Here is a 25586-nt window from a genome sequence, read left to right on the forward strand (position 1 = left end):
TTCTTCATGATTGTACATGCATGGCATCTTTTGCGTGTCCAAATGAGTAACTTTTTGTTTGGCCATGTAAATAAATAATATAATAAGAGTTTTGACAGGGGAAGGCTAGCTGTTCGTGTTATGCTAAGATAAGCTAATTGCCTCTTGGCTTTAATGCAGAAAAAATATATATATTTGATCAAACTCACAAAACAAATACATATTTACATTTAATATAAATACAAAATATCCCTTTAAATTGTCACCCATCTGTCTGTATGTCAAAGATATAAGCATGTCTCAGATACCTGCCAATGAGTCATACTTTTACAAATCTGACCGTTAAGTGGTCCTACAACCCTGAGTACAGGTTATATGGTGTCTCAGCTGGGGGCTTCTGTTTTCACCAGGCATCATGGTGGCAGCTGAACATCTCTGACTCCTCTGGATGTCCGTATCCGTCTGTCAGGAGGTTTTGCCTGCTCAGTTTTTTCGCACCTGAAAATGTCTGTTCTCATGAATAAGGAAAGCACACACTCACCCAGAATAAATATGAACAGACGTGTAGGAATAAGTCATTTTTTTTAATATCCAACATTTCTCTTGTTTCCGCGGTAACGGGAACAGCTGTTTCCATGCCGCCGTCCCCTTGCCGACGGCGGGATAGAAGGCATCCCATAATGAACACACGAGAAAACAAAGACAATCTCCCATCCCTCCTCCTCCTCTCACCAACAATCTCTTACTGTGTCCGTCATTTGTCCACTTTTGCTTAAGCAGAGCACATCTCTACGTTTCAAGAACGCCTTAGTTTCCTCTCACCCTCAGAACCAGATTAACCTGAAGCTGGAGTTTTCTGTTAATTGACTGCTGTGTATAAAAGCATTAATATGACTGGTTAATGATTTGATTTTGTGCATATAAATCTAGAACAGGAAGGTTAGTTTGAACCATATCTGCACTATAGGCTATGCACCCAGAGTTCGCCTGTTAGTTTGGATATGTTGAAATTGTGTCTAGGGATAATAAATGCACCGATAGGGTTGACATTCAAACTTGTTTGGTCAAATATAAACCAAACCCAGTGTCCTGCATGAAAGAGACACTTTTCCCGCTTTTTTCTTATCATTTGTCTTTGAAAATGTTGCATTGATATACAGTCTACGATTGAGACTGAGAAACAGAAAAAAGGGAACATTTGGATGGGAAAAAAATCACATACTTAAAAAAACAATCCCATACAAAATGGCAACATAAATAATCAATACAGTGTCAATAAATTATTGATAAATAAAATAAATCTCATGTCTGTACAAGTTAAAGGTACTGTCAGTTGAAGATAATAATAAGAAAAATAAATAAATGAATGGAGCAGATGAATGAAACGAGTGAGTAGGAATCAAAGTCTACACCTTAAACAGAATAGTGGATGGTGTTCCTGTGCTGGAGCAATTTTGGCAATACTACTTTACAAATATGTTGGCTTGTCATCTTCCAGGGACATGGGGAAGACAGAGCAGGGAGATATTCATTTGTGAGATGTGTTTTTCCAGAATTTGCTTTTCAATAATTGTTTCTCTGCGATGAGTAACGTCCACGCCCTTCATCCTTCTGAAGGCTGGTGAAGACTGCCTGTCTTCATTGCTTCTAAATGCCTGTGTGTTGTTACCTGAAGGCCTGAACTCAGCTGTGAGAGAGGAGCAGCTGCTGATGGAAAGAGCTGGCACTCAAACCCACTTAGAGGCTTTTAGCGCTGACACACCTGACATCTCCTCTCCTCTGCAGACTGCTACGGTGCTGCAGAAGCGACGCCAAATCTTGCAAGAGACCTCATCTCTTCCTAAACAATGAGAGGAAATGTGTATGAATGTGTCCTGGTTTGAACCTCTCCATCAATGACAGCTTGTTAGCAAAGTAAGGAAGTGCCTCAAATATAAATAATTCATTTCCCAGCAACTGTGTTCAGCCAAGGAACAACAGCTGGCAGGGGATCTATCGGTTACAGACACGAGCTGAGGCTAGCTGGATATGTGCTGCAGGTCTAATTTGTGAACTCCAAATAAAATATGGTAGCACACTAAGATGAATGACAGCAAATCAAAATCCTGCAAACGGTCGGTAATGTTTTGGCACAGATCTAGAGGCCTTTTTAAAACAGTTTTTTTCAATTTGGACTTGTTTTCATGGCACAGTCATTGAAAAAACAACAAAAATACCCGAAAAACAAATAATGAGAATTACGCGTAGAGCTTTCACACCCTGCACAGGTCATTTTCATCACAGGAAATTGAAGAACGAGGATGTGAAGTTCTGATTTTAAGTGTGTCCCTTTGGCTTGGATTTCTGCAGAACTTCTTCTTCTTCAGAAGCTTTTAAAAGTGAGTCTCCTGGATGCTGCCGGAGACATTTCACTGCTCCTGTGGCGTCTCTTGAGGCAGGTTTGAGTCGTGATGCATCAGAGTGAAATACCTTGAGGGTCTTTAAATGGTTGTTGCATGACACACAGAAGCAGACCGATGTCTTCCTTCACCCGTCAGCACCAGATGAGCACAGATGGGCGACAAGGGCACATTTATGAACACTGGATCACAAAACAGCACAGTCTCCTGAATGAGACGATACTTTGACACTCGTGACTGGGCTTTACTAAATGATCCTCCAACTCTGAACCTTCCTGTGGTGCTTTAGCTAAACGTTGGCCATCTTTCTCTTCACAATCATCTTCCATCAAATCTCTTCTCCTATATAATCCTTCCTCTATATACAATCAGTTCTTGTTGCTTTGATATTTTCCCTTCAACCTCATGTGGCGGTTTTTTGATAATCTCATGGTATAATATTGCCGGACCCCTGCTGTCGCTTTACAGAGTTGATGAATGTGAGGAAAAGTTTCTGAGGAAAACTGTTTCCGAGGAGAGATTTGGGGATTTTTTTTTTTCTTTGAAGGGGAAATGTCTCCCTCAGCAACGTACAAGACTGCAAACGCACCGACCTCACTCACAACCTCACACGGACACAATCATTTAAAAAAAAAAAAAAAAAAAAAAAGAGAAAACATCACAAGAGATTTTCTTCTTCATCTCCAATGAAAAAGATACAAAATGTATAAAATTGTTATTTACAGTCTTTTCTTTTTTTTCTTCTTGCGGACACATGTTGTCCGGATCACGCTGAATTTTCGTTTGAAATCTGAGGATTTTGTGTTTATCTTGAACAGTTTGTAGGTAGTAGAGGTGGTTGACTCAACGTCCAAATAAACGTCATAGCTCGTTGAAGGCGGTGGGACTTGAAAAACGTAATTTATACAGTACAAACCGCCCAAGAGCATCCTCCTTAACCTCATCGACGCTCTCCCTGTCGTATTTTCTGACAAACTCAGTGTCTCCTCTGTCCCGAGTGTTTCTAGTCTTAGATTCCTCAGAGTGCTCCAGTGGTTCCGGACGATCCATGACCTCTGAACCTCGTGTTCCAAACACCGCCTCAATGAATAAAGGGACATGTAGGCTGTCATCAAGACTGTCCTTCACTTCTGTTGGCTCTGAGGAAAGAGAACAAAAATGAGTCTTTAAAATCCTCTCTCCTGATGCTAATTCCACTTACACATAGTGATGACAACATACAGTAAGTACAGAAGCAACATGGAAATGAGCTGTTAGAGGCAGAACCAGGGAGACGGAACAAGTAGAATGGAAGGGTGCAGGAAAGAATAGCCACACAAATGTTTACAGAGGATCAGGGGAGAGGGGGGGATTCATTAACACAGGAGGACTTACTCTGAGTCAGGGGAGACTTCAGATATGCTGTGGGAGGTTGCTGATTGGGGCGGGGAGGGGGAGGGTCCAGAGCCATTAGGCCCAGGGTTAGAGGGGGGAGGAGTGAGGACGGTGGAGCTGAAGGAGGCCAGGATAGAGGACAGGATGTCCAGGTGTTCGCAGGACGGTTGTCGCCCCAGAGCGTTGGGATTTGAACCTGCGCCCTGCGGGACAGTCTGACCGGTGTACCTACATGGGGGGGCGGAGTCCAGCCGTCCTCTGACGTGAGGCGGGAGCTGCTCCTGCGGGGGCTCCTCAGAGATGGGGGGAGGAGGGGAGGACGAGGGAGGCTGGTCGGGGTGCGCAGGCTGGCGGGGGGGCAGAGTGCGCAGCCACTCCCGACACGGCTGGGCCCCGCCCCCGTTGGGCTCCAGCTGCTCCCTCGACCTGCTGCTCATCAGCGCCCCCTCGAGGTGCTCCCGGGACGAGGCCTGCCGCCGAGTCAGCGAGTTCAGATGGGACCTCGACCCGCTGAGGAATCCCTCCATCCCCCCCGCTACCCCGTTCCCACTCAAGTCCTCCCTGGAGGCGTGCACGCTGCCTGTGTGCTGGAGGTCCAGTCTGTCCCTGGACCCCGACAGGTTCTCCTTGGATGAGGAGACCCGCTGATGCTCCAGCCCCAGGCCCCCCAGCCCTGCTCCCTGCCCCAGCTCTCTCCTCCGGGGAAGGAGGTCCAGGTTGTCCCTGGAACCCCGGGAGTCCAGTCGGTCTCTGGACCCGCCCACCGCCTGCCTCCCCAGGGTGTCCCTAGACAGCTGCCTCCGGGACAGCGAGTCCAGCTGTTCCCTGGAGGAGTAGCGGGAGCCCGGTTGAGAGAGAGAACCCGAACCTCCACCTGCACCGGTGGCAGAGTACATGCGACCGTACGAGGCTGCAGGGACCCCCCGGTGGCCCAGAGTGGAGGTCCGGTACCAGTTCAGATCACTGGGGGCCCGGCCTATTGAGGAGAGACCCTGGAGTGCCGGGGGACAGCCGATACGATTCTTCAGGATACCTGAGACAAGAAAATAGGAACGTGAGAACATTAGACGGGGACACAGAGCAAAGAGTCAGATGTGTCGAGGGATACAGAAAGATGAACAGAAAAAGAGCACAAAAGAAGGAGTCAGTGATTGGTCAGGTTTTTTAAAGTTAAATTCACACACTTTTAGGTTCTTAAACCTTATAATATCGAATTTGTTATTTTGAATACAATTTAAAAGATAGAGTTACAAAAGTCCTTTATACCCACAACAAGCAATCTATATTGTCACTTTGTTGATCTTACCCAGCCGTTCATATATACTGAGATTTGCATTTTGTAATCAAGCACATTCCTAACCTTAAAAACAAAAGTTTTAAAATGTACGTCACAGGAGGAAAGCGTGTGTTTGTGTGTATCAGGCTTGAAATACTAAAATAGCACCCGTGCTGCCATCTTTCTCTCTCACCCACTCTCAGTGTGTCATTGCATGTTCCCATTTTATATGTATCCATTTTAGCTCAGCTTTTAACACCATCAAAAACTGTCAAGCCGAGGTTTCCCCTCCATCTTATGCGCCTGGATAAATAATTCCCTAACAGACCGTCCTCAGACAGTGAAAATCGGCCCTTATTGCTCCTCCACCCGCACCCTCAGCACTGGCTCCCCGCAGGGCTGCGTGCTGAGGGTGCTACTCTACACACTCTACACACACACCACTGCTCTCCCATTCACCCCTCCAACTCCATTATAAAATGTGCAGATGCCACCACTGTGGTCGGCCAAATATATAAGGGAGACGACGAGTCGGCATACAGAGACGAGATCCTGAAGCTGTCTGCGTGGTGTTCAGCAAACAACCTACATCTGAACACAAGAAAAACTAAAGAAATCATCATAGACTTCAGAAAGCACCGTCCAGAACACCTCTCTGGAACACATCTCCACCTCCCGCTGCCTCAGCAGAGCTAACAAAAGAATGGAGACAGCTCTCACCCAGGTCACAGACTGTTCTCTCTCCTGCCTTCTGGGAGGAGATACAGGAGCTTCAAGTCACGGACAAACAGACTCAAAAACAGTTTCTACCCCTGGGCCGTCAGGCTGCTCAACCACCACACATAATGCAATAACCGTAACCATTCTCACACATACACACACTTTTAATGCACTTTATATAAATATTTGTAACCATTTATTCCCCCGTATGATTGTTTATGTTGTCTGTCCTATTACCGTGTTTTTTAGTGTTATGTATGTGTTTGTATTTTTTGCACACCGGGACAGAGTTGCACTCTGAATCTCGGTATACTCTGTGTATAATGACAATAAAAGGCTTTAACTTTAAATATAAAAACTGTCCTGTACACATACAAGTGCCAGCCATGCTTTCAGGGCCAGATTTAGACCCAACATAGCCTAGAGCAGGGGTTCCCAACCCGGGCCGCGGTAATAGCTGTGAGTTTATCGTAATATTTTCAGAATTATAAATATATAAAAATATTTTATCATAATATTTTTTTCAAAAAGTGTTTATTTTTCGCACCTATACAGTCATATTATTTCATCCAGTAGCCTAGTTAATCTTTCACCAGAAAACCGTTGAAAATGGCTATGATGTTCCGAGGGATTCGGCGGCTCAGCCTATAAGGTCTCAGCCTCTTGTGCGCACGCGAAAGTTACCGGTGCGCCATGTAGGAAGAGGAGCGCACAGGAGACAACCGTTTCATTGCAGAATGTTATGTTTATGTGGGGAAATGGCAGTGCACACATTATTTGAGATATATTTCAAACTCGGACTTCATTTTAAGGATATGTCGGCCAGAGCTATTTGTTTAAGCACCGGATTGGCAAAACAGGAGAGTAAACCAGTCTGCCTTGATCTATGAATTCATGTCCGGGACTCTCACGGTATCTGCTGCCCGCAGCTGTTTTATAGAAGGAAAACCTCCTTCACTTCATGAAATGGCTGCCGGCAGCATCAGGAGGCAGCGGGACGTATACTCCGCCTCTGAGAAGTGCAGCACCAGCGCGCCGAGAGCTGTGCCTTTTTACGCACCGCCTTCGCTGTGTTTACCTTCATCAGAACAGCTTAAGAGTGACTGCAGGCTGCTACGTGTTAACCACACACACCTCTACACACACCTCTACACACATCGAACTGCCCGATTACTCCCCCTTTTATTAGTTTTATGAAGGAGATGTCCAGTCACCAAGGCGCATGATGTGTCTATGTGCTCTGCTCAGCTCTGTGTGTTCGGCATTTGTTTTCAAATGACCATGAACAGTAATTTACACACACCTGGCTAACTCCATAGGTAGCCATGCGGGTGTTCCCAAAATAAATTAGTTTAATCTTAATCTCGATGTAGGCCCTAGTGCTAAATGCTGTCGGACGTGCACCACACACACACACACACACACACACACACACACACACACACACACACACACACACACACACACACACACACACACACACACACACACACACACACACACACACACACACACACACACACACACACACACACACACACACACACACACACACACACACACACACACACACACACACACACACACACACACACACACACACACACACACACACACACACACACACACACACCTTCTCCTCGTTTTCCCAGCATTCACTGGATTATCCGTAAATCATACAAACAAAAGCAAAACGTTGATTTATCTGTTTTCCCGTTTTGGTTTAAAAATTGAATAACGTCGTTTTTTTTGGTTTTCCGTTTTTCCGAAAAACCAAAAAACGACACCGGTTCTTTTTTAAACGTTGTTAATATGTTTTGGATGCATATTATTCTAGTATTTGTTCAGGCTGTTACATACAATTAGCATCTGTTGCTACCTGCTAGTGGTGAGTAAATATTAAAATCAGTTAAAATTGACAACCGGTCCGCGATTTTTTTTTTCTGTATCTGCCGGTCCTTGGCACAATAAAGGTTGGGAACCCCTGGCCTAGAGGGTTATTCAAGTCATCCTTTATGCATCAGGGTCAGGTCATCTGATTGCAGTCCTGTATTGCGTTAAGTGGGTGAAAAACGTGCGCATTATGTGCACATGAGTTGGTCAAAGTGAAAATCATTGTATGTTGACGATTATAATCTTTACAAAACTTGACTTAAAATAATTATCCTCTTTGAACGTCCCAACAACACTAAAAGTCTGATATAAAACCAACAAGAAATCTAGTAAACAAACCAAATCAGATTTAAAGGATATATTTGTGAATTTCTATCATCATGTAATGTAGCACTGCTGGGTCACATGTCGGTTCGACTTAAATACATTTAAAATGTATAACAGACAAACTTCAAATACAGAAGATGTTTTAAATGAAGCTTTGCTGACACTGAAAACGTCTCCGTCTTCCTCTTGGCAAAATGCCCCATTTACATTCTGATGAAGAGGCTGCATCAGTCAGACAGGAGGTCAAGACATTTTGTATTCATGGACAAAGCCGATATTATATACAGGCCAGGGGCTATCAAGTAGACAAGTAGATGTTTATAGAGATGAGAAGTAAAAGAGAGAAACAAAAATCAGTTTCCCATAGGTAAGACTCTTAAATGCATTGTTTCAGAATGTGTATGCATATGTTTATTTTCAAATGTTTGAAGTGATGTGTCTTATTCAGCATCCATGTGCCATTTTACTAACTAACATTTTTTGCATAATACACAAACTAAAGATTACTTTATTAAAGCCAACCCAAAATATCAGATTTCTTCATTTGTGTGCCTCTCACCCTTGCGGTGCCTGTTGGGCTGGGTGAGGCCGTTCTCGTCCCCGCTGGTCAGCGCCGCGTCAGTCTGGTTGTTGTTGGCGGCGTCCTTGCTGTAATCGGACCCTAGGGGGCGCTCTGAGCCCCACTTCTGAAGGCTGTGTGTCTCACACTCCTCCAGAGCGGGCCAGTAGGACAGAAGGTCATTGCCATCCAAATCTATAACACACAAAAACATCAATCACTTCCTGGTTACTTAAGAGCTGACACCCTTCACACAAACATGTTCTCAGCCACAACTTTATTAAGCAATGACTTTTGAACAAACACCAGTTACATAAAGCTGCCAAAATATTCTCATGCCTCATCTTTTGGTATCAAGTATTTTGCTTCATTATGTTGCAGTGCTTGCATCCTATAGATACAAAACGGATGTATGTATCAAGTAACAGGTGTCCACAAATGAATAGCACATGTTCATTCAAAACAACAGCCGGGGCTAATTTAGAGTGACATATTACATTTACATTACATTGCATTTAGCTGACGCTTTTATCCAAAGCGACTTACAATAAGTACATTCGACCAGGAAGACACAACCTTGAGGAAAACAGAATCATATAAGAACATCAGGTTTCAAAGAGCCAATCGTTTCAAGTGCTGCTCAACTGGCTAAGCCAGTCCTTTATTAGTATATAAGTGCTCTGTTAGCAGTTCTTTGTTAGTCATTCTATCGCTCGAAGTGGAGTCGAAAGAAATGAGTTTTCAGTCTGCGCCGGAAGGTGTGTAAGCTTTCTGCCGTCCTGATTTCAATGGGGAGCTCATTCCACCATTTTGGAGCCAGGATAGCAAACCCACGTGTTTTTGCTGATGGGAACTTGGGTCCCCCTCGCAGCGAGGGTGCAGCGAGTCGTTTGGTTGATGCAGAGCGTAGTGCACGTGCTGGGGTGTACGGTTTAACCATGTCCTGGATGTAGGAAGGGCCAGATCCATTCGCAGCATGGTACGCAAGTACCAGTGTCTTGAAGTGGATTCTAGCAGTTACCGGAAGCCAGTGGAGGGAGCGGAGGAGCGGCGTGGTGTGGGAAAATGTGGGAAGGTTGAAGACCAGACGAGCCGCTGCATTCTGGATGAGCTGCAGAGGTCGGATGGCACATGCAGGTAGACCAGCCAGGAGGGAGTTGCAGTAGTCTAGGCGTGAGGTGACGAGAGCCTGGACCAGAACCTGCGTCGATTTCTGGGTCAGCTGTGGGCGTATCTTCCTGATGTTGAAAAGCGTGTATCTGCAGCAGCGGGTTGTAGCAGCGATGTTTGCAGTAAACGACAGGTTGTTATCTAGGATAACACCCAGATTCCTTGCAGTCTGAGTCGGGGAAACAACAGAGGGGCCGATGTTGATAGTTAGGTCAAGAGAGGGACAATCTTTTCCCGGAAGGAAAAGCAGTTCAGTCTTGTCAAGGTTGAGCTTGAGGTGATGAGCAGACATCCACTGAGAGATGTCAGCTAGACAAGCAGAGATGCGTGCGACGACCTGGGTCTGTGAGCGGGGAAAGGACAGAATTAATTGGGTGTCGTCAGCGTAGCAGTGGTATGAAAAACCATGCGGGCTAATGACAGATCCGAGCGAGTTTGTGTACAGGGAGAAGAGGAGAGGACTAAGAACAGAGCCCTGAGGGACCCCTGTAGTTAATTGACAAGGGTCGGACTCAGACCCTCTCCAAGTAACCCTGTAGGTGCGGTCTTTGAGGTATGAGGTGAGGAGGGAAAGTGCAGAGCCTGAAACTCCAAGTTATTGGAGAGTGCGAAGGAGGATCTGATGATTCACCGTGTCGAATGCAGCAGACAGGTCCAATAGGATGAGGACAGAGGAGAGGGAGGCTGCTTTGGCAGTGTGCAGTTCCTCAGTGACAGCAATGAGAGCAGTTTCTGTGGAGTGACCTGCCTTGAAACCAGACTGGTGTGGATCCAGAAGGTTGTTCTGATGGAGATAACAGGAGAGTTGTCTAAAGACAGCGCGTTCAAGTGTTTTAGACAGGAACGGGAGGAGAGAGACAGGCCTGTAGTTTATAACATCAGACGGGTTGAGAGTGGGTTTCTTCAGGAGAGGGTTTACTCTCGCCTCCTTGAGAGTGTGTGGAAAGTGACCAGAAGTTAGAGAAGTGTTGATGAAATGGGTGAGAAACGGTAGAATATCAGGAGCGATAGTCTGAAGGAGGTTTGAAGGGATAGGGCGGGCAGAGGTAATGATGTGGAGAATATATCAGACTATTGCAAATGTCCTATGAACACACACAATTCATGTTTTTAATGTGAGACACAGTGTCTTCCCCTTTGTAGCCATTCAACATGTTAGATAGTTCTGTGTAGACACCACTTTTGATTAATACGTTTTCAAAATGATTGAAGAACTATAGCTGTCTATCAAAGAATTAACCTTTATTTATTCCAGTTACAAGTCATTTCACCATTGATGTTAAGCACATGCTTTGACAACCGCATATTGTTCTAATGGGTAGAGTTCAGTAAGCCTTTTGGTTTTCTGTAACATATTAGGAAATAATGCAACATCAAAAGGTTGGAAATACCCATTAATTTATACTTTTAATACTCCACCGAAAACCTATATTGCAAAGAATCATCAGTTTAAAAATAAAATCTCAAAACACAAATCAATAGTCCTTGAGCAGGACTCTTTAACATCACTGAATGTTTAGATATGAGAACTGCTTTTAAAACCAAAACTAGTCAATAAACCATTTGAAAATCATTCAAAGTACCTTTGGTGCCGTTGTGGGCGGGCTCTGTGAGCAGACGCTCGCTGTGATTGGAGCGTTTGAATCGCCGCTGGATGCGCCCACGGAGTCGGACGTTGTCCTCGCTCTCAGAGGAAGGGATGGAGAGACTGCGCTCCTCATCCATGGAGAGATCTGAGTCTGAGTCTGAATCTTCCCCTGGTGGAGGCAGGAGAGGGAGGGGAAGATAGAAAATGGAGGCGGGGAGGAAACAAGAGGAGGAAAAGAGAAGAATATAAAGCGTAAGGAAAGATTGCGTTGACAGGTTATTCTCCATCGGAATGTATATGGAGCAGAAACAGAGAGTATGAGGGGTGAAGAAATGGAAAATGTGTCTGTTGAAAGTGTGTGTGTTCACCTCCGTCTCTGTGGAACATGGCTACATCCAGGTCTGTCGCTCCGGTTTGTACAATATTCTGTTCCAGAGTCTGACGGGCCAAAAGATTTTCTCTAACAGGGAAAGAGGAGAGACATGAGGACACAGACACGCACACATACACTATACTGTACATGCAGCCACACAGGCCAGACATCCATGTAATATGTACTGCACAAACTCCCATATAACTACAGACAGGTCAGACAATCACTGGACCATTAAGACACCAACAGCCCCTCTCAGAGTACATTAGTGTTGCTCTACATACACTACATTATATTGTTCCATCCAATCTTCTTCATATTTACCCCACTGACCCAAAAATGCACAACAGGGTTTTTGTTAGCTAGGGAATTTCCTCCCTGAGGCCACTGTCTCCCAAATCAGAGTCACAGACATGAATCAAACCTGACGAACTTCAATTCAAATGATCATTTATCATCACTGGTATATTGTTACTTTCAAAGGTGCTTTTGAACTACAGGAGGAATTCTGCTATCGGTCTTAACCTGTTCAACCACCCATGGTGTGGAAGTCTTTCTCTTAAATACATTTATAGTTATTTGGTGGGAGTTGGGATGTGTGTGTGTGTGTGTGGGTATTCATTTACCTGGCGGAGCTCACGGAGGAGATGGTGGAGGTTCCTAGGGTGATGCGGTGCAGCCCGCTCTGCTCCAACAGAGAGGCGTTGTGATAGGGATTCTGAGCCTAAACACACACACACACACACACACACACACACACACACACACACACACACACACACACACACACACACACACACACACACACACACACACACACACACACACACACACACACACACACACACACACACACACACACACACACACACACACGAAGGGTGAGAGTTTTACATCAACCATTGCACCAAACAGAACTTAGTGTTAACTGAAAAATAAAACAAATGTCCTCCTTTATAATGCTTTTGAACATGGGGAAAACGGCAATGTATCGGATGTACATACTGTACACAACAAACTATACTGTATCAGGAGTACTCTAGCATCTATTCCATCATTCATATTTGCATAAAGGACTTTTTTCAATATGTTTCTATCATAAGATAATCAATGATAAATACTATACCGTGTGGTTCAATGAAAGTAAATATATTTTTCAAGAGATCTTTTTCCGTTTTATTCAAAACGTTACTTCCATGTCTAATCTTGTTTTAAATGGTATTATCCTTCTTTGAATTCAAGAACAATTTAATTAGGCCAGTGCAGCACAAAGGTACCTTAGGAACAGTATCCTCAATAATTAAAAGACATTTTTAGAAAGTTTCATCGTTTTGTCTTTTGTACTACTGTATATACTGTGCTTGTTCTGATATGTTCATGTATTTATCTCCGTAGATGTATCAAGGAATGTGTTCCTCTCCGTGGCTATTTAAAGATGTGTTGTATGCATTTTGTATACCTCTTTGAAACTCTGATAAGACACATTCAACCTTTAAGCCCTCAAACCGTTGTGTAAATGCAACAAATGTAACTTCAGTAACTGTTAGATCATGAATTCAAAATCTTTAAAAGTGAAACAGTGATGCAGAAGGACTAAAATGCAACAATGAATTTATTTGTTCAACAGTAATAGAAATGAAATGGAAAAACAGGAAAAGAAAACTGAGGAGCATTCTCAGTCTGCGTCTTCAGGCAGGCAGCAGCATCAGACCGTCTCTTCCTTTTGACCTCATGCTTCCTGATTGTCCGTTCATCCCGCGCTGCAGTCATGACAACAGGTCCATCATGGGGGGTTGGAAGAGCCAGAGTCACAGCAGGGCCTTGTTCTCCGCTGAGCTCCACATCCTCACAGTCTGTCTCTGGTGTGCACAGTTCCACTGGATCAATCTGGCTGCTCGTCAAACCATCCTGGGTGACAGTGATGGCAGGAGGCTCATCAGCAGTGGGCACAGAAGAGAGCAGGGCTGGAACCACAGCAGAGTTGTATTCAAGGTTTGGCGCAGAGGCAAATGGTTCTTCCTCCAAGCTGACTTTGGCAGAAGGTTCAGTACTTGGTGTCAGAGCAGTCGGTGAAGGAGAAGAGACAGGTTCCTGAAGTGGTTCTCTGTCTTCCTCCAGACCAAGCTCCTCATTCAGATCTCCAGCCAGGGTGTGAATGGTCTCTGCACCATCCACTACATCTGCTAGCTGGCTGCAGTTTCTTTCGTTGCTTGAATTTTCAACCACATGTGTGTTGCTTTGAGGCTCCAACAGCACACCTATCTCGCTCACTGCAGCATCTGCAATGGTGTTCAGTATTTGTGCTGCAAAGGAGTTAAGCTCCCTCCTCCAGATGTCTTGATCCGGGTACATCTGTCTAACCTTTACCTGGATAGACACGACCATGGCATCTCTGATGGAGCAAGAGAAGGTGACCTGATGGTGCACATTGGACAAAGCTTTGGAGAGTTTGTCCAAAACACACTTAGTAACCCAACAGCCATTTGATTGAGCTTCTGCGAGGGCATGTTGAGAAAGGTGCTTCGAGGAGGTGACCAGAAGCCTTGTAGGACTTTTGGTACCACCTGCAACACCACATCTCGTGGGCCGAGCAGTTTGGAGCTGGGGGCAGACTGCAGTCGCTCTGTCAGTCTCCTACGTACTCCTGAGCCAAGTTCATCAGCTTTGGGTGACGAAAACCAGCAGGGATGTCACTTGGGGACATGAGCAGCCTTCTGGCTTCAAACACGATGTCTCGCATTTTCATGCTGTTGATCACCTCCCACAACAGATTGAGAATAGGCTTTGCAACGTCTTCATCACGGTCCTCTAGTTCAAAGTCCCAGAGCTGCACTCTCAGAGAGCTTTTGCTTTCTTCTCGCAGCAGGTCTGTCATGTCATCGACAGTCACCTCAGATGGGACCATGTCTTTCTGCTGAAGCCGCAAAAGTTGAATCACCAGTGCGATCTTGGTCTTGTAAGAGCTGATATGCCAGAAGACCTGCAGAGCCCGCTCATATATGGGGGTGTCGAACAACACCCTGATGGGTCTGTAGATGCCTTTGCTTCCTTCAAGGAAATCCATGGGCATGTTGTTGCTGGATTTCTGAATACTCTCGCTGACTGTGAAACCATCCTGGGTAGAAGCAGGGGTAACAGAGCGTGGAGTAGTTAGAGCCAAAGAAGAGTTGTCTCTGCTTTCTTCAATGGACTCCATTGATATGCTGTTGCTGTATATCAGAGTACAGAACAGACTTAACAACACAATTACAATTTTCCAACGAGAGACTAGAGAGTAGTCGAGCACAGTTGATCGCACAGACAGAAGTGAACAGTGTGTGTTCAGGTGGCTGAATGTGGCTGGAAGGAAGGAGAATTCAGGAACCTTGTGTTCCGTAACCCTTGGATATGGAACTCTTGTCTCGGGGAACTATTTTCTTAGATTTCTACACTGTGGAAATGCATACACAACTTCAAAAACACGCAGAGAAAAATACACACTGGCAAAAGCACAGAGGAGACATAACAAGAGAGGCTAATCTCAATCTCAATCTTTATTTATTTATATAGCACATTTAAAACAACCTTCGGCTGACCAAAGTGCTGTACAGGGCAGGCAGTAACTACAATAGTGAATAGCCCAATGGGAGTACGATAATAAAAACAATAATTAAAAACATAATAAAAAGCACAATAACTAGAAACATATAAAAAATAAATAAATAAAAAACACATACAAATATAAAAATGTAATGCTCAACTAGTATTAAAAGCCTGTGCAAAGAGGTGAGTTTTTAGCTGGGATTTAAAAAGTTCAATAGACTCAACAGTCCGGATATGTGCTGGGAGGCTGTTCCACAGTCTGGGAGCTGCAACACTGAAGGCCCTGTCACCTCTGGTTTTTTTCCTGCTCCGAGGAACCACCAACATATTCTGCTGAGCTGAGCGCAATGCGCAGGAGCATGGCGGTGCAACAACTCAGACAGATAATGTGGTGCCAGTCCATGCAATGATTTAAAAACAACAAGTAAGTACTTGAACTGGATCCTGTAACTGACAGGAAGCCAGTGAAGGTCTGCCAGAACGGGTGTGATGTGGTCATAACGTCTCTTCCCAGTAAGAAGGCGTGCAGCCGCATTTTGGACCAGCTGCAGGCGACGGATCAAGCACTTGTCAACACCAATATAGAGGGAGTTACAGTAGTCTAAACGAGACGTGATAAATAAGTGGATTAGCTGTTCAAATTCCTTACTAGGAAGATAGGATTTTACCTTCCCCAGAAGCCGCAGCTGGAAGAAACTTGTCTTGACAACTGAGCTTATCTGTTTGTCAAATTTAAAACAGTTGTCAAAGATGACTCCAAGATTTCTGACAGAGGGACGGCTGTAGGAGGCTAAGGGGCCGAGTACACTATTAAAGCCATCCAGGAGTTCAGACTGTCCAAATATTATAATCTCTGTCTTATTTTCATTAAGAGTCAAGAAGTTGATTTCCATCCATGATTTTATGTCTTTCAGACAGCTAAGCAAGGCAATCCTAGATTCCTTATTTGCTGTTATAGGCAGGTATACCTGCAGATCATCTGCAAAGCAATGGTAAGAAATGTTGTGCTTTTTAAAAATTGACCCCAGAGGTAGTAAATACAGACTGAACAAAATGGGGCCCAGGACAGAGCCTTGTGGGACCCCATATGCTAGTGGGGCTGCAGCTGAAGAATACTGGCCAAGATGCACAGAAAAGGTCCTTTCTGACAGATAGGATTTAAACCATTTTAGGACGTTACCTTTAATACGGACACACAGTTCAAGGCGTGATAACAAAATGTGGTGGTCAATGGTGTCAAAAGCAGCAGACAAATCTAAAAGCACAAGCACAGCAGAATTCCCAGAATCAGCAGTTAAAAGAAGATCATTCAAAACTCTTAGAAGAGCAGTTTCCGTGCTGTGGCGTGTGCTAAAGAAAACAGAGTGCAGTGAGCTATGAACTAAAAAGTAAAAACACACACGGCTTTTTAAAAGTGGGCTTAAGAGCAGGCAGGGTTTCACTGGTCTGTAGAAAGTTGTATCTAGGTCAGTCACAAACCCTGAAGGCAGAAGGACAGGAGAGATGGATGGAGGAATGGAGGGCAGGAGGGTCTTTGTGCTTCTTTAGTAATTGCCACAGTGTGAATGAGCAGCTAGAAAGGGGAATACTGCAGAAAAGACTAAAACATAGTCAATGACTTTGTGATCATGATGCAAGTGTCCTACAGCTGATGAACATCCCATTATAATGTTATAATACTCTTTTTTAAATCTTTATTTACAAAATATGCCGTGATAACATAATACGTCTATCCAGACCAAGATACCAGACAACCTATAGTCTTAAGGGTCAGCAGAGACAAGCTGCAGCAGTACGGAGGCTGTTCCTGTGTGTGTGTGTGTGTGTGTGTGTGTGTGTGTGTGTGTGTGTGTGTGTGTGTGTGTGTGTGTGTGTGCGTGCGAGTGCGAGTGCGAGTGTGTGTGTGTGTGGTGTGTGTGTGTGTGTGTGTGTGTGTGTGTGTGTGTGTGTGTGTGTGTGTGTGTGTGTGTGTGTGTGTGTGTGTGTGTGTGTGTGTGTGTGTGTGTGTGTGTGTGTGTGTGTGTGTGTGTGTGTGTGTGTGTGTGTGACTTACAGTGTTCTGCGATGGTCTTGGTGGGTCCTCTCCGGGACTCTTCTTTCCCAAACAGGCTACGCTCCAGGCCTCTTTGACCTCTGAGTTGAACAAAGTGAAGACCAGCATCACCGACAGACCCTGGGATAGAGAGCAGTAGAAAGACACAGTTTAAGTTTGGATACGTGGATATATGACGTCTTTTCCTTTATATAAGCAATGTTTGTTCCTCTTTTTATTTGAGCAATTAAAAAAGTAACTACTATGTGGGCAGTAAATATGTATTTATCTTCTGTAATACAAATACGATAGCTGTTATTATCCGGATGGAAATGGAATCAGTGTTAGAGTAAAGCAAACATGTATTGAGATGCACAGCGCTCCCACCTGGACTAGGCAGAGGACATCGAATATGTAATAGAAAGCCAGGATGCTGTTGTTCACAGCCATCAGACCACACAGCCAGGTGGAGGTGGCGACCAGCAACAGCAGGAAGGCATTGCGAATAGTAGCTCTGGAGAGAGAAACATGGAGGTCAATGGGGGAGAAATGGGTAATAAAAGGCTGACATTTACATATCATAATGACTAATAACATCTGCATCAGTTTGCAGTTCTTTAGACAGACAACATCAACATGTTGCATCCCTACTTGGATGTGCAAGTTTATGACTTATACAGGGACACGCACATGTTAATAAGTTACGTGTTTTATGTATAAGGTCACTTTGCCTAATTATCCTGCTAGAATGAGGCTTGACGAGTGAGAGGAAGAGTGCAGGAAAAGGCAACAGAGACATTTTTGGAAAAAACAGACAGAGTTGTTGGAGCGAAGCAAAGAGAGGCACCAATGAGACAGATAGAAATACAAATATATTCTCTGTTAGTTATTCAAACCCAGATCAGTTTTCAACACTTCACCCCCCCACCACTGTTGTTTAATGCTCGTATGACAGCGAAAACAAAGTAGGAGTTTTATATTTAGTTTGTAGTTTTAAAGCTATGTAAAGGTTGTTAGAAGTTGAATTAGATCATTTTTATATAGTTTGATCTTTCGAAGATCTTTACTTAGGATAAACACGTTTTTTTTTTACCATGGTGTCCCAGTACTTACATGACAGGGAGCTTCTTGGTCTCCTTCTGAGAGGGATTGCAAGACATCTTGGCAACAATCATGAAAATCCCTCCGTTCATCTAGATAGAAGGAAATCAATAGAAATGATAAGGCAACATTTTTAATGCATTTCAGCTAATCCAATACTGCCGTGAGCAACATCAGGGGTCAGGATACATGAAACAAAATCAATGTGGATCAAATAGTCCTCTTAGAGGGAAAAGGGTTTAATAAATTCAAGATAAAGACAGACAGATACATGACAAATGAATCGCTCTTTCATTTAGTTTTGGTTCCTTTGCTCAAACAGTTAAAAAAGACAAATGAGTGAATACAAAAAAGACATGTTGAACAAATGACTGATAAAAAACCCATATCTAATAAAGGTTAAAGGGTATGAAAGAGTAACACTGATAACAGACCAGTAATTATTCATTCATTGAAAAAAGCCTGGCCCAGTTCATGTCTAAGATGTAAGTGCAGTCAAGTTGTAGAGCAAAAGGTTATAGCTTCATGTGGGAAGTTATTAAAACTGTGGACTAGAAACAAGTGTGTTGACTTTCTTTAATGAATTTGGAGTGCAGCCAATTAGCACTTGGCTAAGGATAAATTCATAATGAAGTTTACACATTTTATCTGAAGAAGTGTTCAAGCCTGGTACTCGAGCAGATTTTAATTTATCTGAAAAACTCAAATGGTTGTTTCTCTCCAAAACAAAAACAACTCTGTAAACTGAACGCTTACCAACAGTAAACCCTTAAGTAAAAGTCTATCATATGAATGTTTACACTATAAGTTTGTTTGCATACATTCGTATTGAGAATATAAGAAATGAAACCAGTTACCAGTATGACGATGGCTATCGGACCGGCAAAGCTCCAGATGAGTTTGTCATAGATGGAGATCCAACAGAAGTCTGGGTTCCCGTATCCCTCTGGGTCCAAGCCCACAGCCAGGCCTGCAGGAGACACACACAGTCAGATCAGACACAACAGGAAGTGGCAGCATGTAATCAGCTGAGTGATAGCAGCAGGACAGCTCAGAGACGTAACAGAACATATCCGAATTCATGTTAGGTATTAAGCTTTTTAGTTATTAGTTATCTTCGTAATCATTTCAGTGGACGAATCCTCATGTTAAAGGTGATCAGAGATGTGAGTATAAGTATGTTTCTTGATTCACAGTTCTGGTTAGAACTGGGACACTTGTGATGTGAACTGTGAAGACTCCTTGGTGTCCTTGTCAGGACAACTGTCAAGGTCCTGTCAGTTGAGGGTTTGCTAAATGAATTGCAAAAGTAAGGCAGACAGGAAGCGCCTAAACAAGATGGACAGACAGATTAAACACATCTCCGAGCCGGAGGAAAGAGGAATGGTGTGTGTGTGTGAAAGTGAAATCAATTCTTGAGGAAAGGTGAGACAGCGGTCGGTGTTGTGTGTGTGTGTGTGTGTGTGTGTGTGTGTGTGTGTGTGTGTGTGTGTGTGTGTGTGTGTAAAAGAAGAAGAAAGACAGAAAAAGGTATTACTTTCTTAGCATATGTGTCAAGGGAGAAATGGCCTGCGCGTGTGCGTGTGTGTGTGTGTGTACTTTCCTATCTATATTAAAATGTCACAGAAACCTATTTAATTCAAGTGTCAAAAGGACACCTTATCTACACAGCCAGACTCGTTGTGAATGTGTGTGTGTGTGTGTGTGTGTGTGTGTGTGTGTGTGTGTGTGTGTGTGTGTGTGTGTGTGTGTGTGTGTGTGTGTGTGTGTGTGATGTGTGTACATTTATGACAGTGTGTTTTCATAAATGTATAAATGTGACAGGGACATGAATGCAGAGACATGCTCCGGACAAATATCTCAAAGATCTCGCATGTCTGCATCTGTATGTGTGTTTATTACCTGTGATGATGGCGGGCACGCCCCAGCCGATGGCGTAGTAGAACCTCATGGCGCCGTAGTTAATGTTGCGCTGCTCCGTCTGCATGCGGTAGATATGAAGCCCCTCGACGAACATCCAGGCAAACGTGGACATGAAGAAGTAATGCAGAAGGATGGCGACGACTGTACACAGGAACTGGAGGGCGAGAGAAAGATCATAATTAAAGGAAGGAGAAAAAACCACGGGGAAGATGGCAGAAGGGGGAAGAAAATAAAAGACCGATATGAAACAAGAGAAGGAGAGGCAATGAAAAAAAAGGAAAAGATGAAGGGAAATGAAAAATGTTCTGTATTGATCTTGTGACAGATGCAGACGTCTTGGCAAGCCACCAACAAGTCTTTATTACAACGCAGCAGGTGTCAGCAATGAAGTAACAGGCATTCATCATTTCATTACTAAAGCGACTAATGAACAGTTTACGGCAGCATGTTAGAGTATGTCTGCAGGAAATGTACAAAATAACTGATATGAATATACATTGATGTCGTTAATGTGCTGAATTAAAGTAATAACCCCCAAGAGTGCGTTGTTAACGTCCATTATGGGAATGACAGTGAGCACCGTTGGTAGAGGAAAGAAAACAACAAATAACGCAGGTAATGTGATCGTTAAGGCAATTCTATTTCCTGGTTTTAAGGGGATTATCAGCTCATAATTCATTCCGTTGCTTAAATCACTCATTTAAAATCATATATTTAAATCTTTAAATCAGCTTTTATGGAAATTACACAGGTGATATATTTACTTTAATCTTTTTTAAATCAATTAGTATTGAAGGACATGTAGAAATGGTATGTATTGCTTTAGATGGGATGCAGCACAAATGCAGAAAGGACGTCATATCAGTGCTAGGAGAATTGTAATCTGCCATAGCATACATTTCTGAGCTCCATCAAATGCCAGGGTTTGCATTTGATCAAGAAGGAATCCCAGTCATTTCTGTCAGGGCAGGAGAAAAACTTCAAATCACTTTTGTGAGATAAGTCCTGCTGTTTGAATTGGAAGTAATGCTAAACTTCCCCATGAATAATGCAGTATATTAGCATTTAGGCTTTCTGAGGAAATTACCCTGAGGCTGCATTCAAGCATGTCTGAAGAGGTTTATTTGAATTCTGTCCCTCTGTCTCTTTTGTTTGTTTAACCAGAGGAGAAAGATGCCATTCAAACTCAAGTGGCTCTGAATTACAGAAGAGACACATCTGAAAGGTCAAATCACTGTCTTCTAAGAGATAAAGAATTAAAAAAAAAAGTCTTGATAACACACAGGTTCGTGAGTTAAAAGGATGGCTGCTGGCGACTGACAGCAAGCTTTGAGAACCAGGCTTTGATACAAAAAAAATAAAGTGAGAACAAACAGTCTGGTGTGATTTCTTCATGTGTCCTAAACTAATATAAACAGCAGACAAGGAGGATTACAGCTCAAAAGGCTCAAGCTGTCCGTCCTGTTTTTGTTTAAAGTGCGACAACTGAACTCAGATCTAAATTTGACTTTCTCTCTCTGTCAAACTCTGGAGGAGAGCAGCTGAAAGCCCAAACATTTCAAAATAAACATTCCTGTCTTTCAAGCGTCATGGACTCTTGAAAAAGGAGAAATACTTAATTTGAGAAATACTACAGCTTAGCCACTACATCTTAAAGATACAGAAAGGAGAATTTGACATCCAAGATTTTGAGGTTAAAAGAAGCTCAGTATAAATGCCTTATAAAACCGCCAGAGACAAGAGAGACAGAGCAGCAACTTGGCAGAAATACAGCCAGGCGATGAATTTCACACTCACACACACATTAAAAGACACTCAAAGTTACACACCACAAGAAAGAAAGACTAATAAATGCACAAGCGTGTCATAACAAGTGTGGACTCAAACACAGGACTGCTGCGAGCACTAACATGCTCTCCGAAGCATGATGCACATGAATTACAGAACATATTGCTCGGCTAGAAGTGAGGAGTCCCACGTAAGAGATGTACGGTCGGCTGTGGGATAGGGCTGTGCAATTTAATCGATCTTGCGATATATATCGATATTTAGTTTTCCGAGAAAGTATCGATATTTCAGCCGCGGGTATCGATACATTAAGTCTGATAACTGTGTTCGTTATACTCGCGTCCAGGAGAGAAGCTTTAAAAAGGAGACTAATTGAGTCTCTGAGAATGTTCAAATGTATACTTTAATTAATAAAAGGCGCGGTAATGTTACAAGCAGAAGATGTTTCAGTCAGAAAAACAGCTGTTCTGGCTCTCGTGAGCAAAGGGAAGAGAGCGAGCTCCACCTTTCCAGCTGTTAAATATCCTCTGCTGAATCCTCCCTGTGGGCCGGTTGGCGCTGCTGGGGATCGGCCCTCCACGTCTCCAATGTTCGTTGTTGCGCATTACAGAGGATTCAGACATTGCACATTAAATATATAACTAAACACGCCTTTTCTCCTCCTTATCTCTTTCATGACTTTTCATTTAATACATTTTAAACGCTGTAATCAATACTCCAAAAATACCTCACGGCTGGTATCATTTCCGGTAGTTCCGAATGTTGTCTCATGCTACCCACGTCTGTAAACAAACGTATTCAAATAAACTGTACCTTCATTTAATATTCAGCAATAATAATATCTCGACGTCTATAGTTGTAGTGTTGAAATCAGTAGGTTTCGGTGTGCAACACTCCGTGTCATATCGCTACTAAATTCACCTCTATAGGAAATGGTATATTAGCCACATGCTAAATGCTAACCGGAGATGAAGGATTTTCAGAATAAAAGCTCAACAACTGGTTGTGCACAACAACTTCTGGTTTTTCAGTATAAAACAGCATTTAAACTGACGGTATGTTTATGGTACTTTATGCCATCAAAACATTGATTTTAATTTCTAACAAGTCCCATTCAAATCCCCCGTGTTCCGCCACCTGCTGCACCTTTTAATTCTCCATTGTCCATTGTGATACTGCACTTTATGTACTTACGTTTCAAAGGCTTGTAAGCTACAGTTTGCACTGTTTCAATAAATGAAACTAATTTTCTCACCACATCTTTTGATTAATTTTGTCCAGCATTTGCAAACTGTAGACTCTCTGTCAGAGCCATATATTGTATAATTGATGCTTTCAGTTTTCAGTTGAATTAATTCAATCCAAGTCAATAGAACACTCACAAGATGTCACCAAAATCCCACTGTCCCTTTAAAATCTTTCAGAAAATGATATAAGTGTATCGAATTATATCGAATCGTATCGAATCGTATCGTTGGCTGAATATCGTGATATATATCGTATCGTTGGCTGAATATCGTGTATCGTATCGCCACAGCCCTACTGTGGGAGGTATACAGCTTGATTAATTGGATTTCATGCTGAGTGAGCACATATTTGCAGTACCCTCTCAACAAGACTCGCTGCTCTTTAAACACATATAAACACGTACACACACACACACATCTGTGATGCCGCAAAACTGACAAATGTAAGATGTCAGGAGAGAGGAAGGAAACAAGAGACCAAGTGAAGAGGCAGAGGAAGAAAAAGTAGTAGTAGAGTATTTTAACAAAAAGGAGCATTACAAAACCAGACACACATCTGATGAAGAGATGACCTGGACGGAGAGACGCAGAGGGTGATTAGAAGGAAAACAGTGTAAGGCAAGGTCGTTTCAACTGGTAGCTACAGTTTAGAGGCGAAAAATACATCTTATTCATTCACAACACTGCAAGTTGGGAACTGTAGTGATACAAATGAGTAAGACAAGGAAGTTAAAGCCACAACTAAACAAACAGGGCGACAGAAACAAACACACTTTCCCACACCAGAATCGTACCTGTTGTTCCGTTTGATTGACCCCGAGCAGAAACACCAGCTCCGACAAAAACATGGCCGCCGCTGTGTTTGAATGAATGCTTCTCATGTTGGACTTGAGGCCTCGGAGGCAGGAGAGCACCAGGACAATGAAGAGGAGGGCCATCATGGAGAGGCACAGACAGGAGTAAGTGATCAGGGCCAGGGTCTCCAGATCCCCCTCCAGCTGCTGCTCAGAGGAAGAGGACAGGAGGGAGAGAGGGGGTCAGTTGATGGAAGATGGACAGGTATGGAAGAGGAAAAGAAAAAGAGGAACTAAACATCTTAAAGACGTCTTCAATTCATGTAAACTACACCTTATTTGTAGAAATATAGAACTTTAAATTCATCTTGAGGCATGAGGTTTCTGATTCCTCACTCTTCTAGCCTCAAACATCCACATCTGATCCATCATCTCTTAGTATGCGGTGCCGCGATGGCCAGGGGGTTTGTATTAAACCGTGAAAATCTTCTACAGCTGTAACAAGCTTCCTTTAGCCCTCAGAATGTCAGGCCGAATTAATTATGTGGGATTTCAAACCTTTACATCCACTAAATCTAGCAATTTTCAGCTTAGATGTTTAAAAGTTAAAAAAAGAACTGACACACTTGCAGAAATAGGTATGTGTGTCTAAACAGCGGGATCAGGATAGGAGATGTTCAATTAATCCAATACAGACCTCATTATGATGAGTGGCATATGAATTAAATGAAATGTTTTGTCTCCACCAACCACTGACCTCTCTGTGTGAGCTGTCCATCAGCACGCCGAAGGTGCCCAGTCTCTGACACTGACAGCGGACATGAGAGGTGTTCCTGTAGACCACCATGCAGTCCCTGACCGTCCAACAACCCCCGATCTCATACCTGCAGAGAGACAGAGAGAGGGTTAGATATGAAAAAGTCTAATTCTAAAAGAGACAGATTGAATACATCAAAGTTTGACTCTCCAACTCTGCAAAATTGGACCACAGGAAGAGCACGAGAAAGCATCTTAAAATCCATCAGCATTACAAACAAGGGTTAAGTGTTGCGGCTTGTGTGGGAATTTCAAATATCATGTGTGTCACGGTTTATATGTGGCACTGTCTAAAAAGTAAAAACACTAATAAATTGAAATTTAAAATGTTGTAATTCCAGTTAACGCTTGACAATATTGACCATAAATCACAACATCTTTACTACTAATGCTCTACTTTTATAAGAGCTGTGGTTTAACTCAGTAACTTTTGTACACAGTGACACCTTATCATGATGTTGGGGCTGGCAAAAGCTTTGCTGTGGTCCAGTCAAAATAAGCGAGTGGCACTGAGCAGAGGAGAGGTACAAAAACTGGCATAGCTTTATAGAATGAATGGGTTTTTCAACACAACGTCAAACTTTATTGATACAAAGAGTATGGTCTCATCCTATATCTTGTTTGAAAGTATACCAATATACAGCC

General features: G+C 43.2%; 1 protein-coding gene across 1 annotated transcript in view; it reads right to left on the reverse strand.

Annotated features, from left to right (window-relative positions):
• Positions 1-177: 177 nt before the first annotated feature.
• Positions 178-25586, reverse strand: part of celsr3 (cadherin, EGF LAG seven-pass G-type receptor 3) — a 127021-nt gene continuing 101612 nt past the window's right edge. Inside the window, exons 25-37 of the mRNA XM_034087251.2 lie at positions 24883-25009; positions 24126-24332; positions 20276-20450; positions 19231-19343; positions 18386-18465; positions 17660-17786; positions 17294-17413; positions 12285-12382; positions 11654-11745; positions 11281-11454; positions 8528-8722; positions 3753-4785; positions 178-3517 (exon numbers count right to left, since the gene is read on the reverse strand). Of these exons, the coding sequence (XP_033943142.1) occupies positions 3490-3517; positions 3753-4785; positions 8528-8722; positions 11281-11454; positions 11654-11745; positions 12285-12382; positions 17294-17413; positions 17660-17786; positions 18386-18465; positions 19231-19343; positions 20276-20450; positions 24126-24332; positions 24883-25009 (2569 nt within the window). The 3' untranslated portion in view covers positions 178-3489. The remainder of the gene's footprint in view (positions 3518-3752; positions 4786-8527; positions 8723-11280; positions 11455-11653; positions 11746-12284; positions 12383-17293; positions 17414-17659; positions 17787-18385; positions 18466-19230; positions 19344-20275; positions 20451-24125; positions 24333-24882; positions 25010-25586) is intronic.

The sequence above is a fragment of the Pseudochaenichthys georgianus genome, chromosome 7 (genome assembly GCF_902827115.2).
Source record: "Pseudochaenichthys georgianus chromosome 7, fPseGeo1.2, whole genome shotgun sequence".
Taxonomy (NCBI): domain Eukaryota; kingdom Metazoa; phylum Chordata; class Actinopteri; order Perciformes; family Channichthyidae; genus Pseudochaenichthys; species Pseudochaenichthys georgianus.